Source organism: Bactrocera tryoni, chromosome 3, assembly GCF_016617805.1.
Source record: "Bactrocera tryoni isolate S06 chromosome 3, CSIRO_BtryS06_freeze2, whole genome shotgun sequence".
NCBI lineage: Eukaryota > Metazoa > Arthropoda > Insecta > Diptera > Tephritidae > Bactrocera > Bactrocera tryoni.
Window position 1 is genome coordinate 78245354 of NC_052501.1, and position 20949 is coordinate 78266302.

General features: G+C 36.4%; 1 protein-coding gene across 1 annotated transcript in view; it reads left to right on the forward strand.

Annotated features, from left to right (window-relative positions):
- The window catches only part of LOC120770981 (zinc transporter 1), a 31693-nt gene that overhangs the window by 8066 nt on the left and 2678 nt on the right, over positions 1-20949 (forward strand). Inside the window, exon 2 of the mRNA XM_040098723.1 lies at positions 16625-16972. Coding sequence (XP_039954657.1) covers positions 16784-16972 — 189 coding nt within the window. The 5' untranslated portion in view covers positions 16625-16783. The remainder of the gene's footprint in view (positions 1-16624; positions 16973-20949) is intronic.

The following is a 20949-nucleotide window of genomic DNA, read 5'->3' on the forward strand; positions in this document are numbered from 1 at the left end:
AAAAAAAAATAACAAAATATAAAAGAATTATTAAAAAAAATTATAAAAAACTGGCAATAATAGCACAAGCATTTATCTCCATCTCTCGTGGGTGTTCCTCACTTTTTAAAGATCTTTATCATCACTTTTGCCTCCCCAAATTTCATAACAATTATTCGCTCTTATGCTTTGTGGCTCGTTTAAAGCAGCCGAAAATGGTAATTACCAAATAAATGTAGAGAAAAGTTCATCGAAAACACTTTTACAAACAGTCAAATCAATAAACATTTCGTTTTCACCTTTTTTTGTGTGTGTCACCGAAGAAATGATTGTAATTAGATACGCTCAATGATCAGCCGATTATTCAGACATTGCTAAGTACGAAGCGAAAGTTCACATGCAAGTTATTTCAAGGTTGAAATAAAACCAAAAAACAAGTATTTTCAAAGAAAGTGTTTGAAAACGAAATTGAAAGATCTGTTATTTGCAGCCGCTGCCATGCATTACACTCAACAAATATTGATTACTCAAGCGCAAATCTGTTTTGGGCGAGAAGTAATTATGTGTGTATGTGTGTGTAGTTTTTAAGAATCGTTTGTTGTTAGCGGTATTTTAGTGCATTCTTCGAACCCGCAGCTGTTTTGACTGGCCTACGTTCATGTGTCTACTGTTGGGCCATAAAAAATCGCAAACAATTTAAACGTACAGGTATATTGAATAGCCATCTGTTATTATTGAATAATTTACATTTTTTAATTTTTGCAACAGGTTTCCACAAATCTAAATGACTATGTAATATGGGATGAAATAATTTCAAGTCTTTGGCGCTCACTTTAGATTTTCTCATACTTGTTTACATTTGAAAGTATTTTTGTTTAGATATACTAATCTCACAGAAAGCTGCAGGGCTTCAAACATACCGAATTTTAACGAAGTAACTGTTCACAAATCTCAAATATAATAAATAATAACCAAATACACCCATAAAGTTGTTTTACTAATCGAAATCCTTAACTCAAAACCCAAAAAATCAATTCTTTTTTGCTCTTGTCTGTTTCAATTATAGCGTCTCTTAAGAAATCAAGCATCGTCCACAACGTCGATATTACTCAATCGTCCGTAAATCGCTCAAAAACTCACCAACACCTGCAACAACACGCATTCAATTGTCCAACGCTTGTCATTTGCCAATAAGCCGGCTTGGCCAAGTGACAACTTTTGTTGATTATGAATGTACATATGTATGTATGTACATATGTATGTATGTATCTAAAAGTGTGGCTCAAGCACGAACACAAGCTCGAACTGCACAGTCTGTCAAGTTTTTGCCCGGAAATTGGTAAACAAAAACTGAACGTATTTTGTATAGAGAAAACGGAGATTGAATTAAGTTAGCAAATATATTTTTGTGGGAAGCTGACATACATACATACATATGTATGTATGTATATAATATACACGTATGGGTTTTGAAAATTTCCAAAATTTTCGAAATTCAAAATCTCATAAAAATGTTCAATACAAGTAAAAACGCATTAGGTTCAAAATTTTCGAAATTCAAAAACTCAAAAATTTCGGTACTATAATTTTTTGATCTTAAAATATTGAATACCAAAAGTTTTAATAAAAAAAAATTAAAAATCCCGAAATTTTCGGTACTGTAATTTTTTGATCCCGATATTTATGTAATTGAGTACCAAAAAATTGTATCAAATTCTACTTTTTCGAAAACAAATAAAACACATTCCGAAAATTCTGAATTTTAAAATCCCGAATTTTTGGGTACTATAATTTTTATGAACCCGAAATATGAAGAGCTAAAAATTTCAGTCAAACGTATGCATTTTGAATACAAATAAAATAGCAGCAATTTCAAAAATTCCGAAAATTTCGGGATTGTAATTTGCTGATCCCGAAATACCTAGTATTTAAATGCAACGCATACATTTTGCAAATAATAATAGACGTAGCTCTGAAAATTAATAAATTCAAAATACCGAAAATTTCGGGATTGTAATTTTTTGATCCTGAAATATTGAATATCAAAAATTTTAATCAAAAGAAAAATTTTTTCAGCACAAATAGTTTCAGTTCCAAAACTCTCTAAATTTAAAATGCCAAACTTTTCGGGATAGTATTTTTTTAATTAAATTAAATTGAGTGCCGAGAAATATCCTCAAATTCTACTTTTTCGAATACAAATAAAACACAAACCAAATATTCAAAATACTGAAATTTTCGGTGCTATAATTGTTTAATCCCAAAATAAGAGAATACAAATAAAATATAAGCAGTTTCGAAAATCCTGAAAATTTCGGTATTGCAATTTTCTGATCCCGTAAAACCTAGCATTTCAATTAAACGTATAAATTTTACGAAAAATAATAGACGCAGCTCTGAAAACTCAGAAATTTAAAATCCCGAAAATTTCGGGATTGTAATTTCCCGATCCCGAACTATGAAGAGCTTAAAATATCCATCAAACATAAGAGTATATACATATATTCATGATTACAAATGGACACAGTTCCAAAATCCCGATCGCAATTTTTCGATCCCGAAATATTGAGTGCCAAAAATTTCAAGCACTGAACTTTATCAAAAGTTGTTCAGCATTTTAGTAGATTTCTCCACAAATTTCACAACAAATTTATTAACATTTCGACACTAATCTGAATTGGCCATAAATTTGTGTGTCAAAAAAGACATAACTACAGATTTGCTAATCAAATAAAATACGTCAAATCCGAATGACCATGTAGTGTTTGTTTACTGCACTTGAAAGAATAATTATTTACATTTTTTTTAATTTGCAGAAATATAATATACATATGTATATGTATGTATGTATGTACATATGTATATGACATTTAAAGCTATACATATGTATGTGATCAAATTTGAACCGGACTAACCGAAAAAACAGCATTTTCACGTATTTTAATACAAAACTTCTTTCTCCTTTTTGAAATACGCTACTTTTGTTGCAAATTTATTGAAAAATTATAACAAAACTGCGCATCTAAGAGCGTACTGAGCTTCGTTTGCTATGTATACGCCTATGCATCCATTATATTTGAATTATTCGTTTCCACATCCCCATCTTGTGATTATTCTTTTAATAAAAGTGACAATATTTATTTATTTACATATGTACATGCATATATGTATGTATGTAACGCGGCTACGCTTGATTTGTTTTCACTTATTTTTAGCATGGCAGTAATCAGTTAGTAATTTCCCTTCACTCAACACACTGCTGCTGCGTCAGTTGGGGGTGTTGTACGCATGCGCCATCACGCATACAAAGTAAGTCATTTCGGCCGCAATTGGAAAAGAGCAACTTCGCAATAACTTGGCATTAAATTTTGATTTTGTTATTATTATTGTTGTTATTGTTATCGATTCGAACTTTTTTGCGATTTTGTTAGGCAAGTTTATGTGTAAGCTTTTCTTTAGTCCAATTGATGGAACCCTGGCCTCTTTAGTTCGAAGCGCACCGATCGATTTTAAATTCATAACAGGTGTTGTTGTTGTTGTGATTGTGTATAATCTTTGCAATTTGTATGTACGAGCATAAACCAGGCGGCACGATTAGTAATTTTATGTTATCAAATTACAATAACAATATGTATAGGTGTATATGTATATTATGTATACATATGTAATATGTAAGTATTTATGTTAGTCGCCTACTCAATCGCAAGGTCATGCGACACATTCACACAAAAATAAAAAACCTTTAAACGCCAGTGGAATTGGAATTGATATTCTCTATGTCTGTCAATCAGTCAATACAATTTGTTTACTTAATTTGTTTTGTCCAGTACAATATACTTAAAAGTATACTGATTTCCATTAGGGTGTTCCGTATGTATGTGTCTGACTCAAAAATGACATTAAATACCATAAAAGTAAGCGCTTACTGGCACGGATATCAGTTCGATACTTTCCTCTCTAAGCTAACTTATAAGAATTTCCTCCCTTTTGCATAATTTTAGGCAAGAGCCACATTTCACCTAGATAAGATAAGATAAATAGATAAGATTTGCACCGACCTAAGGTCTATTGTGCGCTCTCCTAAGCCACAACGACCCACCTAGGCCCAGCTTATTGATATATTCCATTAAACTGCTAGGTGTTAGTGAGGCGATTTGATCTCTATTTGGAAACATGGATCCAACGGCCTTTATCTTGTGTCTGCAGACTGCTATAGAGTCAATTAGCAGGAGTTCTGAAGTTTCAGGGACCCTGTCGCAGAACCGCCCATTTGTAAAAGAAGCTAGGCCCGTGTTATATAAGAGCTTCTTCAGCTTACAGTGGCCAGTGTAGAATGCGACAAGTGGTATTCAGGCCCGCCCATACTGCGGAGTGGGCGAGCTCATCAGCTAGTTCATTCTCGCCTTAACCTTTGTGACCGGTCATCCAGATAAGGTGCACTTGGTTATGTTCCGATAGACTGTTCAGCAGCAGTAGCAATTTGATCTCTTTAACAGAGATTGCTTTAAGAGCCACTTGAGTACCGACTTTTGTCAAAGACTTCTGCTTGAAAAATGCTCGAAAAACTTTCCATAGGTATGGAGAGTTTGGTGCGTGGCTCTACGACTCTTGCACCGATTCCCGACGTTTTCGGGCCATCAGATTACCACTTCATTGTACTTTCCCTAAGCAGCAGCTCGAGAGCGGAATCATTCCATTCAGTCATACTGCTAAGGGTAGTAACCTTGTACTTGTTGATGAAGTTTACCCTTTTGGTAATGATGTCCCTTGAAAGAAGAGCTAATGGTATTACACCATTTGAGTCCTTCATCCGCTGCTTCGGCTGTATGTTAAAGCAGTGTGTTTTGGCAAACTGACCGATTACTAGGTGAAATGGTGTCAGATCTAGCTTGACTTCAAGTGCTACCGTCGGGTATGTGCGCATGACACCCATGACGTTGCAGCTTCGACAGTTGGAGCTATTCCGAAGTCTGCGATGGTTTTGAGGCCTAAGCCATCGCCACATACGTGATTATCAGTCAGGTCAACATGCTGCTTCCACCGTAGAGTGGAATCCAAGATATTTGACCATATTCGTCATCTCTACCTCTCTGCCCTCAAGGGTTTGGGCAGGAACACTGAGGCCGGGCAGGAACCTACGTATCGTAAACGGGACGATGGTCGTTTTCGAGGAGTTGATATTCAGCTCAACCCTACTGCACCATCCATTAGCCAGGTGTAAACTACTTTGTACTAAGTCTCAGAATATGTCCTAGAATTTTCCTCTAGCTATAATAACAATGTCATCCGGATATTGTCAGTTAGCAAAACTAGTAGGTCGTTCACGACAAGGCTCCATAACAGGGGAGATAGCACTCCACATTGTGGGCAGCCTCTGGTAGTACCGAGAAAAATCTTGATATTCCCTTCTGTGATTTTAACTAATTTCGTGCGGATTACGTCCTCTATCCATCTACAGCCACTTTCCTTTTCGCCAGTGCTACGCTCTTGTGAGGCGTGTTGTCAAAAGCACCTTCGATGTCTAGGAAGAGGCATAACATTAATTCCCCTCCATCCAACGAACTCTGTATTTCCGAAGTTAACTGGTACAGAGCAGTATTAGTTGGACTGCATATGACTCATCACAAATTGGAGAAGAAGCTTAGTCAATCACCTCGTGATGTTACTATAGATATTGAGAGAGTATATGAGAAGTTTCTTCTCTTTGATAGAATTTTCTGCCTCTAACACTTGGCTTCGAAAAATCATCATGAAATATAATTTTTGTGACGTCACAATAGCAATTCAAGCACATTAATTGAAAAAGTAGTAAACCGGAAATGTTTGTTAAACAAAAACGTCTGTTTCAGTCTCTAAAGTATGGTGAAACCAATAACAATGTTCAAGCCATTGATTCTATAGAACATTTGAAGAAAACGGGCTCGTATCGGAATCATCACTTAGCAACATTTACTCAGTTTTCTCCGCCCTCATTGAATTAGAGATATTACATAGACATATTTATAGAAATATATACATATACATATGTATATACGACTTGAGTCTTGACAATTAATTCAATTGTGGATAAGCGTCACAATATCTCAGATTTTGATTGCAGTAAATTGAGTATGCTTACACAGAAATCGAGCAATGCCCATATGCACTATATACAAGGGAATATATAGTATACATGTACCCACCTAATTGTAGTCGAACAATAGCCCAATCAGCACCCAATTTACTCTTAAAAGCACGTTTTATACTACAGACAAACTAAAATGACGCAGCAAAAATCGAAAGAAGTTCATTCGAAAGGAAAAAAATAGTTCGAAAAACTTTCAAAATCTTTTGCAAAGATATCCTAAATAAAACACAAGCTTCGTTAAACTACGAAAGTTTTCTACAAATGTGTAATAAATATAATCCAACTAGTCAAAAACTAGTTCCACAATAGTTTTTTTTATAGCCGTTGCCTCTAAAAACTACTCTAAATGCCGAAGATACATGTGAATCATCCATACTGTTTCATATGTTGCGATATCTAAGCAGTAATTGAATAAATCGCGGAAGTGGACATCTACGGTTTAAATAATTGAAAACGTCATTAGAACTTGCATATAAAATGAATTATTGTCATGTGTGCGTGCCCTGTAGGAAATGAAGACTTACACTTGATTTATACAAAAACATATCTCTATATATGTATATTTTATTTAATAAGAAAAGTATTTCAAATAATTGACTTCATGAAGGTATTATTGAAACTCAGAACCTTAGAAAAATACAGAAAGCTTGACCTAAGTCCATTCTTGCGCTCTCTTCAGTTGTTGAGCTTTGGGCACCAAAACCGCCTTAAGTGTGATTTGCTACAACTTTTGGTCGGTATACGAACTCTGTTAGGTTTATGTTACCCAGAGTATATGTGAATCGTTACTTTTCCGAACTTAAGCACTCATTCGAAAACATAAAAAATTTTTGTTAAATTTACTTAGACCCAAAAATTGTACAACATTGGTTACAATTTCCAACGAGTTAAATGAAGAGCTTCCACTAGTCACTAAATTTACAATGAGTATAAAGCGAAGAAAATGGTTCTGGTGGTGATCGAGGGCAAGACAAAATGTCTCCTATCATCAAAGAAATAGTTGTCGCATTCGCGACTGCTACTTCGGACTGAGTAGGCAATTGAGAAGTAGAGTTCTCTCTCAACGAACACTCGTCATTCCCGTCCTTCCTGCTCTTTGGTACAGAGGCATTGACGATGACAACATCGACTTACAAGTTTTCGAAAAAATGATTCTGTGGAAGGTTTATGGTTCTTTCAACGATAAGCTGTACAAGATATACAACGACTTGACAAAGTTCAGCGAAGTAAGAGACAGCGGCTATGCTGGCTAGATTATGTCCTCCAAATCGATGGAAACACTTCAGCTCTGAGAATATTCAACGAAATACCCGCCGGAGAAGCAGAGTAAGAGGAAGACCTCCATTCCGTTGGAAAAATCAGGTAGAGAAGGACCTGGCTTCGCTTGGAATCTCCAATTGGCGCCAAACAGCGAAAAGGCAGAACGACGGCGCGCTGTTGTAAACTCGGCTATAACCGCGTAAGCGATGTCTACGCCAATAAAGAAGAAAAAATAAAGCTCTCATGTCCGTAAAAGTTTCCTTTAGTTCATATCAGCTCAAAATTCTCTTAAAAATCAAAAGCGGTGATTACATGTCCCAAAGAAAACCGTTTGCCATTTATTATCTTAAGTTCGCTCGTTAAAATTTCATTCATGTTCAGCTGGTTTCATTATTTATGTGTCACGTGACTGAGAACAGAGTATGGAAATGTCTTCGAACTAATTTTTTGAGTGAAAATTTTTAACTGAAAAGAGAGAGAATGCTATAAAATTTTATTTTGAATTTGAATTTGACAAAAAAAAAAATCAAAATCACCAGAAGCACTATGAAAATAGCACAAAAAAATAATGGCACAAATTTGTTTGGTTAGGTTAGGCAGGTTAGGTAAATAGACTGATTTTCGTCAGGTCTCGAATAATACTTGAACTGCTAGAGACGCTTCTTCGTTGTGATACTCAGAGCGCCGAGGTATGGATCAAAACACCGTCGTGTAACTACAAAGCGCACAGAGCCGCCTAATATCTACCCTAGCCTATTCGCCGGGTACGTAGAAAGAATGAAAACCAAGAACTCTTCTGAACCGAAGCAGCAATAGGAATAAAATGATCAAAGGTCAGTTTGAATGGCAACTGTATGCTATAATGGTCCGATATGGATGTCTCCGGCGAATGCATAGCTTTTTAAGGCTATTTGGGAGTAACAAACCATTATACCCTATATAGTACATAAAAATCATTATAAAATTTATATACTTCCTACATTGCGTTCAAAAAACATTTTGCGCACGCATTTGCACAAAATGCGTCACTGTGGCTGTCATTATAACATATTAATGTGATTATGTCAATGTGTTTGTGCATGTGTAACAATTTAAATATTTTACTGCGCGATATCACTGACCTGTGGCAGACACACAAACACACAGCCAACTGTATTTTTATAAAAAAGATGCACGTTTCTTCTTTTAATGTGGATTTTTGTGTGAAATTAATAATGTTACCTTTTTAGTGTCGTGGCAGATTCGTGCATCGCACTTCAAGTTCAAGGTGCGATAACATTTAACCCGATTGCATTTTTAATAATAACGCACACACACACAAACAACCATACATACATGCATATTTTATTATATTAAAAATTAATAATAGAGATAAAATTATAAATATTTGCTATAATTATTTATATATGCATATAAATATGTATGTATGCATAATAAAGTAGGGAAAACCCGACAGATGTGGCTTGTTGTTGTTTTTCTTTTGTTATGAAAAGTGCAGAAATTTTTTTTTATTATTTTACTAAAATAATATGTTTATTTATTGTTATTTGAGCTACGCATGCACATGCATATAACGGGTGATCCAAATAGAGGTACTTTTTTCAATAGCTTAGCCTACCGAGCGTACTATTCGAAACACCATCACTAATCTTGAGATCCAGCATTCATTATTGGATAATATTCAACCGAATAGGTCCCGTCCAGCAAGAAAATAAAAAAATATACATAGCTGAAAGTGTACACGAAGACCGTGGAGAGACGATTCGGCGCCGTTCGCAGCAACTCAGACTGACGTATAGAACAACTTGGCGCATATTACGGCTAGATCTTAAATTGAAAGCGTACAAAATACAGCTTCTGTAAGAACTGAAGTCATCCAACCTTCCCAAGCGACAAGAAGTAAGAAGTTCCAAGAAGATTCGACGTTTTCGAGACAAATTTCGTTCAGCGATGAAGCTCATTTCTGGCTCAATGGGTATGTAAACACACAAAATGGCCACATTTGGGACCTGAAAAGATTCAAGAACTACCATTTCATCCAGAAAAAAACAACGGTTTGGTGTGGTTTGTGAGCCGAGGGAATTATCGGTCCATATTTCTTCAAAAATGATGCCGGTGAGAACGTAACCATCAATGGCTACCATTATCACGCCCTGATAATCGACTATTGATGTCTGAAATTGATGCTTGTGATATCAGCGACATTTGGTTTCAAGAAGGCGACGCCACTTCGCACACATCACATCAATCAATGGATTTATGTAGAGAACACTTCGATTAGCAGAAAATTTCACATGTTGGGCCGGTCAATTGGTCACCAAGGCCCAGTGATACCACACCGTTACGACTTTTTCCTGTAATATTTGAGAGATATATAAAGTCAAAAGTCAATACCGCTTCAATGCAGGCCTTGGAGCAAAACATTACGAGTGTCATTTGCCAGTTACCAGTCGAAATGCTCAAACGAGTCAACGAAAATTGGACTCAACGGATCGACCATCTGAGACGTAGCCGTCTTCAAAAAATAAATACTGTGTTTTTACTTTGAAAAAAAGTGGGGAACCTCGTAGTGGATCACCCTTTATTAAAATATACAAATATATGTGTTATAAGGCTTCAATGAGCCCGCTTTTGATAATTAGATTACATTTAAAGTATCTACAATTGTCATAAATTTCAAGGTGACGTCAGAAATCACGACTTGATTGAGATGACGATGATGTCGGCATGGCTCATTTATATACAATTTGTTAATGCGCTGATTACACGGAAGATGCATATGCACTTTTGTATGCATGTAAGTATATATGTATGTATACATATAAATGTATAAATTTTAACACGGGCGTATACTTTTGCGCGTCATTGGTGTGTTTAGTTTAATTGGATTCTAATTTGTATTGCTTTTATTGCTCCAAGCAGTCATAGGAAAACTCTTGGAACATTGTGTAAACTGGAAGACCCTTAACAAGTAACGAAGTTTCCATGCAAGTGCTTGATTTTGATTGTACAGTTTGTATGACAGCTGATCCGATCCGATCTGAAAATTTTCTTCGAATATTATAGCGTTGTCTTAGAAAATAATCTGTGCTACATTTGATGAAGATATCTCAACAAATGAAGAAGTTTCCCATACAAGCACTTTATCCTGATCGTTCAATTTGTATGACAGCTATATGCTGTAGTAGTCCGATTTGAATGATTACTTCGGAGATTGCATCATTGTCTTAGACAATAATCCGTGCCAAATTTCTTGAAGATATCTCGTCAAACGAAAAAGTTTTCCATACAAGCATTTTATTTCGATCGTTCAGTTTGTATGACAGCTATATGCTATAGTGGTCCGTTATGAGCCATTCCAACATATGAGCAGCTTCTTGGCAAGAAAAGGACAAGTGCAAAATTTCAGATCGGTATCTCAAAAGTTGAGATATACTACATATATATCTTAGCTGTCTTCCATTCGTCAATCGTTACCCTTCAGCGAATCGAACAATCTATGTGTAGACATCATAAAAAACGTCGCCACACCCTAATGCACATGTCTCAATTATCAGTTACTCTGCACATTTGGTTGACCACATGTCGCCTAAGCGATATCACTATATGTGTCGTATGTAACTGTATATTTGCATTGCTAATCTATTGGAATTATTTTCGGAAAACTTTGTGGGCTATAATAACCATTTTAAATCAACTTTCCGCTGCTGATAAAGTGTTAATTGAAGTATAGAAATTTATTGACAAATTTCATGTACAAAATGACGGTGTATTATTATTGAATACGGGTGCAAGTGGGCCAAAAGCACTTTTGTAGCGGTCAAGTGGCTATTTTTGGCATGGCAATATGTACAATAATAATTGAAATAAATTCCAGATTGGAAAGTCAAGTTCAAAAATCTTGCAGACACGTACACTATGTACACATGGATGTGTGTGTTTACATATGTATGTACATATGTGCATATACATACATATATGTATGTATGCCTGTTTATGTATAAAATGTTTTATATGCACGCCTTCAAGCCTTCCTAGTAAGTGCCTAGACCCTTGAAGGTGTTTGCCAAGCATTTTTGTTGTTGTACTTTGTTTACTATAAACTTTAAAATATGAATCAATTAATTAGCGCTGTAAGTAATGTATGTAAATGTTATTCAACTCAAAACTGCGCTCATGTGTGCGGCTGTGTGTGCGCCGATCAGCTGAGCGAGTTGTATTGGCACGCACGCGTAACTATTTTTTATTAGCAATTGTGTCAAGTTCAAATGTTTTTAACCCATTTTTGTGATATAAAAATATACTTGTACAAGCCGCACACCTACACATACAAACATGAGTGTGAGTATATGCTTGCATATTTGGCGACTGTTGCTGAACTGTTGCGCCGACGCTGTGAGGAAGAAGCACTTTTTACAGATACGTACATACATATGAACAAATGCAAGCAAAGTAAAATTGAAATAAAAAATTGGCAACGCTGGCGAACAAATATTAATTGAGCGTTAAGCTGAACGCAAATGGGACAAACTGTTCAGCTTGCTGATGGCTTAAGCCTTAAGTAAACATGCATACATATATACATATATATGAATGTATATGTAATAAATCCGAACAATAGCCTTCTGAACGCCATACATAACCGAGATGTCACTGTACGGGCTTACATATTTACATGCAATATTTATGTGACCAGCGGTGTGTCCACAAGCAAATGCCTGGGTGCCCATGAGATCCAGCACGTCATGTTGCTGTAATTCTACGTGATCTGCACAAAATTCAGTAGAAGGGTGCGATTTTGATTTAAATTGAAAAAAAGAAAAGCATTAGCTTCGGTTGCACCAAAGCTCGGGTTTGTCCCGAAAGTAATAGGACTGATTTGCTTCCCCCGCGTCTGTACTTCCGAGCATACGCGCACCGACTGGATTGGTTAGAGAACATTCCTAGCTAACGAACGAGCTGGTCAGTTGTCTCCGAGCACCTAGAGAGTCAGGACAAACATTTTCGCGCGACGTGTTTCTGTGAGTGGTGCAAGCTGAAAACGAAGTGTTCGGTAGAGCAGAGGTACGCGATTCAATTCTGTGTGAAACTCGGTAAATGTGCGACAGAGACGTATGATATGATCAAGCAGGCTTAATAACAGGTGACGAGTCATGGATCCCGAGACAAAGAGCTTCCAGGCGGCACACGCCGGCGTCTCCTCGCCCAAAAAAGGAAAGAATGAGCAAATCCAAAGTGAAAGCGACTCATCGTCTTTTTTGATATCAAAGGCATCGTCCACCTTGAATTTACTTATTATTCCTGGACAAACTGTCAACGCCAAGTCTTACGTGGAAGTCCTCAAGAGACTCAAACGAAGGGTCTATCTGGTCCGACAAGACATCGCAGCTGATTGAAAGCACCACGACAACACCCCAGCCTACACCGCCTTTCTTGTGAACAGCTACCTAACCAAGGCCGGCATTCCAACGCTTCCGCAGCGGCTCTACAGCCCAGATGTGGTCCTCCGAACTTGTTTTTGTTTCCTTGCCTGAAAAGGCCAATGAAAAGCAAGCATTTTGAGACGACAGAGGGATAAAATCAGCATGCATCTCGACTGTTCCGCAGAATGCCTTCCGTGACGCCTTCAATGCTTGCTTGCAAATCGCACGGACAGCCCTGTATCGACGCAGAAGAAGCATATTTTGAAAGTTTTTAAAGAATTGTAACGATTAGTTCAATAAATTTTTTAAATCGACTCAGTTTTGCTCCTGAAAGGAAGCGATATCGTCCACATAGACTTTAGAATTTACATATGTCCACAGGAAAAAGTCTAACGGTGTAGTCCCACACGATCTTGGTGGACAATCGTCCGACACAAAGCGGAAAATTATCTACTCTCCGAAGTGTTCCCTCAATAAACCCATTGATTGAAGCGATGTGTGGGCAGGGGCGCCGTCTTGTTGAAACCAAATGTCGCCGAGATCACGAGCTTTAATTTCAGGCATCAAATAGTCGGTTATCATGGCGCGACAACGGTCGTCATTTACGGTTACGTTTTCATCGGCATCATTCTTTGAAGAAATATAATTCCATCGAACCACAAACCACAACAAACCATTGTTTTTTTTATGGATGGAATGGTAGCTCTTGAATCTTTACAGGTTGCTCTTCGTCCCAAATGCGGAAATTTTTCTTATTTTCATACCCATTGAGCCAGAAATGAGCCTCATCGCTGAACAAGCTCTATTTTGTACACTTTCAATTTAAAATCTCGACGTAAAATGTGCCAAGTCGTTCCACACGTTAGTCCATCGATTCTCCAAGGTCTTCGTGTACACTCTCCGTCACGGCTGCTATATTTTCCTCACTGCTTGCTGGACGAGGTCTATTCGGTCGAATATTATACTATAATGAATACTGGGTCTCAAGATTGGTAATGGTGTTTCGAATAGTACGCTCAGTAGGCCGATTATGTTGACCATAAGTTGGGCGATGATTCTTTACAGAATGCCAATTTTCGTATAAAAGTTGTGTTTGAAACATTTTATTTTCAAATTATATCGGAACAGACAGTAAATGTGGAAGGCGAGATGAAATTGAGTGTTGAAAGAAAGCAAGTTGACATTTGACAGCTAGCCGTTGACATATGACAGCTGACGGCACTTATCATCCCTGTATACCGTAATAACATGACAAAAACTTACGTTATGTGCTATAAAGGTGTTAAATGTTCTGTAGGTGAACAGTTGCTTAACCACTGGCATGCGACCACATTTGTTCGCCTCAGAATCTAAATAGTAAAATGAAATCATCACATCAGTATGACGCTCATTAATATTTAACATAAGCCGCAAATTTGCATTTCATGACGCCGGTTGCTCCTCTTTATACACTAGTTAAGTGATTTAATTGAAACATTGTTAAACGATTTTAATGTCTATATTAGTGTTATTGCTATTGTTGTTCATAGAAAGGCAGTGCAAATGATAAAGAAAAGCACACATATACGTATGCATGCACCCATAAAGTCACTAAAATGGATATTCAACGCTTGCAATCTCATTACGAGCTAATTAATGCAATGGCAGTCAAGGGTCTGTGGTTTGTAAGCGATCAATTTCACTTTGATTTATTCAATGAGGTTATGTGACATAGTTGTTTAGTTGAAATAAACACTAGTTATTATGTATAGCAGTTGTATAACAAGCTATAGATCAGCGATCAGTGCCGAGCCCACAAGTTTCATTTAAGAGATCATCGAAATTTGAATTTAGTTTGTATTAAATATGTTTTTATGAATATAGGAATATTGATTATTTAAATGTTGCTTATTAAATATATATATATATATGTGTTGAATATACATAGTATTAGGTTAAGTTAGGGTAGGTAAATAGGCTGATATTCGTGAGACTATGAAAAATTCCACTTGGACTGCTAGAGACGCTCGTCCGATGTGATGCTCAGAACTCCTAAATGCATACCAAGAAGACCGCCCAGAGCCAAATTTTCCGAATTGGCCAATATCTACTCCAGCTAATATGCCGCGTTCGTAGAAAGTATAGCAACCAAGATGCCTGAACCTTAGACTGGCGAAAGCTGGACAGTGAAGGAGAAAGTGTCTAGACTTTTCCACCTATATTTCTCCCTGCAACTTTGACAAGTTGAGTCATCCAAAATCTCAAAGCTTTAGGCTCACCGCATGAGTGTCAACAGGACAGTGTCCAGTTAAGACACCTATCATTGCGACCATGTGAACCTTGCTAAAAACTAATACCTCCATGGACCATTTGTGTTTCACTCTGGAACAGAAGGCTTTCGCAATCCACCCAGTGCTGGTTGCTGATCAACGCTTGCTGAGCTCACGCTAGGTCCATATATTCAGCGCCCGCGTGCACGACGACAGGGAAACACATGATCATTTCCATTCTAATGGGATTTAAGTGTGGATGACTTTTCTTGCAAGCTCATCGGCTTTGCAATTTCTGACGTTTCTTCTGTGGCCAAGCACCCAGGCAAGTATTATGTGGAAATAACTCACTGTCAGGTCGCTTAAGTGCTGAATAGCACATCTGTTATCAGAGTGAATGCATACATTCCTAAAAGCAGCCGCACTTCTATGAAGTACATCTGCTGCTACCTTAATAGCTGCTTGAAAGATACTGCAGTTGTCTGGCAGTCTGAAACAAGAGCTGATTGAGAGCTCTCGATAGAAGTCTCCCCTCTACAACCTTCCCCTTGAAATTGGATCCATCCAAAAAAGAGCTCACTACGCCTCTTCTCCTGTGACTCCGCCCCAACCACATATTCTTCGGAAATATGTGCGTGAAGAACATGCCGCTTGGAGTGGGCTCCACGACGCAGTGGTCCAAATTATCAGGCATATAATCGAAGTGGAAGAGGCTTTTAGAATGTTCCACTCTGGAACTGTTAATGTGTGCCATTTCCCGGGTATAAAATGGTATTAAGTGCCATCGTTGGTGTTGTAAGTAGTTCACCGATGCCGCTCGAGCTCTCAATTTTTATTTGAATTGTCAGCTTAGCCGCTTCTTTTCCTCCAGCTACCAACAACATTAAGGTACTCCTCTTTTAACAGGCAAACTCGTATCTCTCGAGTTCTTTCAATATGTCATTTACCACTTAGAAAAAAAGTAAAAATTTTGAATCCCGACAATTTCCGGATCCAGAAATTATTATTTTCGGCATTTTGTATTTGCACCCGACTTTGCGGGGTGCAATTTCCACTGAAAAAAGTAAAAGACATATAAAGCTCTTCGGATTAGAAAAGTAAAAAATATGAATCCCGAAAATTTCTGGATCCCGAAATTATTATTTTCGGGATTTTGTATTTTTCAATTTTACTGAAGATATGCAAAGATTTATTTGGCAACTACGTACCTGAAAAAATACTATTTTTCAAATTGCTGTAATATTTGAACATGCTCTCGGCGCTACATGGCGTATGAGTAATGTGGTCGTAGTGTTTTTTTTCCTTTTTTTAATAATTCAAGATTCATATTATATTCTGGCAATAATTGCGAATATTTCATGTATGCACCAAAAATTGCTACAAAAACAACAATACAACAATGTATTTAATCATCGTACTTAAAATACGACGAAACCAATGACCTATCAATTTACTCTTGTATAGTTTCTGGCACAAAGCAACACGATAAGCCCTTGTAAAAATTTATAACACACAATTACAGTCATTAAAAACACTTGCACTATATTCCATCTTAACTCATTAATTGCTTTATATTTTTATTACAGACAATTAATTTCGTCGAAGTGAAAATATCAACGACAGGCAATTTTGCGTAAATTGCTGTGATTCTCAAACAACATTGGACGATATCTTACAGGCACTATAACAACAACTCAACAAAACTAAAACATAGTAACAACTAAAATTACAACAAAAACAGCAGAATGCCAGCCAAAGATTTATTCCAGCAATGCCAGCCGGTACAGTTATATATTGTGCTGACAATGTCCGTCGGCTATTTTCTCGTACAGCTGGTACTCAGTCATATAACACATGCGCTAACGCTGCTTATGGCATCCTATCACATGTTATGTAATATTTTTGCGCTCATCGGCTGCATAGTAACAATAAAGGTAAGGTGAAAAGGAAGTAGTGAAATCATTTATCTATGACAAAAAATTTTATCTCAAAATATCTCTTACTGTAGGCTTTCTTTTGAATAATTTATAACATTTATTATAGTTTATGTGCATGATATAGTTTATAAGTATAATAAATAAGTAAGCAAAGCTTCATTGGTTGTTGTAATGGCTTGAATTTCTTTAAAAAACTTGCCGACACAATTAAATTTAACTGTTACTGATTTGTCGAAATAATAACTTCCCGGTTTTTTCATTTGACAGCTATCATTTGAAGCTCACAAATTAATATCAACTGTGACCATTTAACGACTTTTTCATTTTTCACATTTGACAGCTGTCATTTGAAGCTCACAAACTAATATCAACTAAGACCAGTTAACGACTTTTTCACATTTGACAGCTGTCATTTTAAGTAAAATTTAATTTCCAGAACATCAAATACATCAGTGACAACTAGACCGTAATGTTGAATTTTAAGGATTTATGGCCTTAATAGAGTTTTCTGTATGACATTTATCAAATTATTGATACTTTTCAGTCAGAGATAAGGCAGCTGAAACTGGGTTAGTTTTTTCTTAAAGCACGATTAGCAGCTATTCAAGAAATCTATAAATAATTTTATTTTTCTCACTACAAATGCTTTAAATCAAGTAATTGAACCAAACTATCAGCTAGTTTCTTTACTATGCACCTAACATTATATTGATTACATTTAATCTTATCTGTGCAATAGTAAACCACCTCGAAGCCAGTCAAAATATCGCGGAAAACAGCCTACAATAAAAGACCAATAAATTCATCATACTTATCAAAGAAATACATAGATAAAAATAAAGTGAAATGGTGTAGTAATTAACAGAACAAATTTGACCTGCGTCAATTATTTACTGCGACAGGGAGCCTGAAGCACCAGAACACCTGCTAATTGACTGCAGTCTTAAGAGTTGCAGGTTGAAAGCCCTTGGACCCATGTTTTCAAATAGGAATCACATCGCTTAGCTAGTACCTAGCAGTATATAGTACTTTATCAATATGATGGGGCTAGGTGAGTCTTTGTGATTTTGGAGAGGGCACAATAGCCAAAGGTCGCGGTGCATTCCTCGTCTACCAATCTAATCTAAAGGGATATTTTAGTCTAAAAAGGCTCGAAGTAGTTTCGAGCAAAACGCGTTTAAAATTTCGTTATCCATTCAACCGGTCCAGTTGCCACGCCACTAAAACCACTTAAACTTCGAAAATAATTTAAATTTTGAAAAAACCTTTTGGGGAGATATTTCTGAATATCTAAACTATCGGATTGTGCGTAAAAAATGTTCGATTTTGTCAAATTTCTAGACTAGAATACCCACTTAACGCCTCTCTGATTACTAAATATTTCGAAAATTGTTTCTAAGCGGGATTTCAGTTTTTAGTGCGCCCATTACAGTTAAGTGACGAAAATGCTTGCACATTTAACGCGTTCATTGGCCCATTAAATTGCAAAAAAATTAATTTAATTTTTCAATTTCGATGCGCACACGATATTAACATTCAAGGTTAACCAATCACTGCACAGCAATTTGAGTTTAAATGCAAATGCTTAACGGTTAAAACGATATAAAATAAACACGCAGCAACAACGGTTATGACAGTAAGCTATAACAATAACAGTAACGTAAGCAAAAAAAGAGCGCAATAGCAATATTGAAATTCCACAAAATTTGTCAAAATTTAAATATCAAAGAGTGATTCCTAGAAAAAAGTTATTTTTTTTAGAAAAAAGACTTGCCGAAAGTGAAAATTCTTGCAGAAAAAAATTTAAAAAAAAAATAAATTTATAAAAATACATACATATCTACATACATACATATGTATGCATACATTAGTAATGCATTTAATTGAAAATTATATAAATATTATTAATAGCAGCTTTAATTGCTTATGTACATACATATGCATGTATGTGCATATGTCGGTGTCGATTTCCATTTGCACACCTGCAACTGCTAGTCTAGAGCGCTACCAGAAATTGCATACTAACCGCAGAGTTGACACTTCATCGACCAGGCACGCGCCAATTTGTGCGTGAAATTCCGCCAGTGCAATGCTGCACAGCGGTGTAATACAAGCCGGAGCGCTACTCTACATACATACATACATACATATGTATGTACATACATATTTTTTTAAATCGTTGAGCTTGTACGGATCGCATTGCATAATGTTAAATGCCATGTTATGGGAATATTCAAAACAAAAAAACACAAGTATGTCTGTATATAAACAAAATGTTGCGTCAAGTGTTTGGCTGAATTGAATCGCCAAAAGTAGTTAAATACGTACATATACATGCATGTGCAAATAGACGGCAGCTGAAAACTGGAATTTTCAAGAGAATGAGGTGTGTTTGCATACATTGCTCCGTTTTGTTTTGTTTCACTCATTCACATTGCAGGTATTTGTGTGACAGGTAAGAGAGAAAACTCGATCTTAAGCTGGAGTCAATTAAAATACAGACACTGAGCTGCATTTTAGTTTTCTGGAATATTCTCGCAAGTAAGACAGCGTTCAGACGATCAAACTTTGCTACGGCAACTCTCAGTTTGTAAGATGCAGCGATAACTTACGCCGTGTGAACATAGTGTGCAATAAAAGTTTTCGCGTCTAAGCACAGTATTATCGTGCTGAAGAAAATACTTTTGGCTGATTACCACAGACCGTTTGCTTCGCTTTGCGTTAGAAATTTATTTTGATAGAAAAGTTCGAGTTTTGCTTTGTTATAAGTACATTCACATCGAGACAACGCGTCATAAATTCAAGCAAGGCAAGTTGTATGTAAAAGGACCATTAAGCTCAAACTTTATAGTTCGCATATACATACTTCTGCCAGAACCTGTTTCGTTATATTGAAGCAACTCTATGTTGAGCGTTTAAATACGTGTTGAGCGTAAAATTTTTACTCTCACTTCGACTAACAACACTTAGCAACACTTAGATATTTTTTTAGATTCTTGGCGAACTAAATAAGTAAATAATACTTTCAGTGCCGCAAAAGTAAATTTATTGTTGGCTGCAATTCACCAACAACGAGAAATTCAACGCACATGAAAATATAATTTCTATGCGTATCGGTGTAAGTCTGATAGTTGCTTCGCAATAACTATTGCCTGTACTGGATATTCAGAGTAATGAAGTAAACGAACAAACCTGTTTGTAAAAAAATCGATTTACCGATAAACAGTAACATTGTTGTCAACGAAAGTTAGCTAAACTCTACGAATTGTTATAACTATTTTATTCGAAACATGAACGGAAGTGCGAAGCAAAGGCGTCGTCTGTCGCTAAAACAAAAACTTGAAATTATTGAGGCAGAATCAAAAAACATCAATAGAAAGAAATTAATAAGAAAGTATAAATGTGATTCATCAACTATAAGTCGAATTATAAAAAATAAAAGCACCTTCCTAAAAGCCGCAAAGGATGGAAATTTGTTACGAACGCGACTGGATAGTACTTCAAACCCCAAAGTTGAAAGCGCTTTATGTGAATGGTTTCATCAACAGAATAATCTAAAAACAACGCCATTGAATAATGTAGTTTTATTGGAAAAGGCTAAGGAATTTGCAATTAAATATGATGCCAAATATGAGCCTTGTTTTCAGTGGCTTTTTAGGTTTAAGAAACGCAATGGAATTAATGTTCCCACAAGGCGCAGTGAAAAAATCAGACAATGTAGTAATGAAACTAATGAAACTGCAGTTGATGCAACATCGTTGCCGATGGTTGAAATTTGTAAAACAGAAATGTTTGAATGCGATCAAGGTATAATATGTTGTGCAGACTCAACAAGCAAACAGCTAAATCATAGTGCTGATGATCCGGTGGACGTTGCACCAGTTCCCGATGCGCAATCAGTTTCGGAGCCAGTTACCACCAATAATACGTTGCAGTTGGATGCAGCTCCTATTGATGATGAGCCATTAGCTACA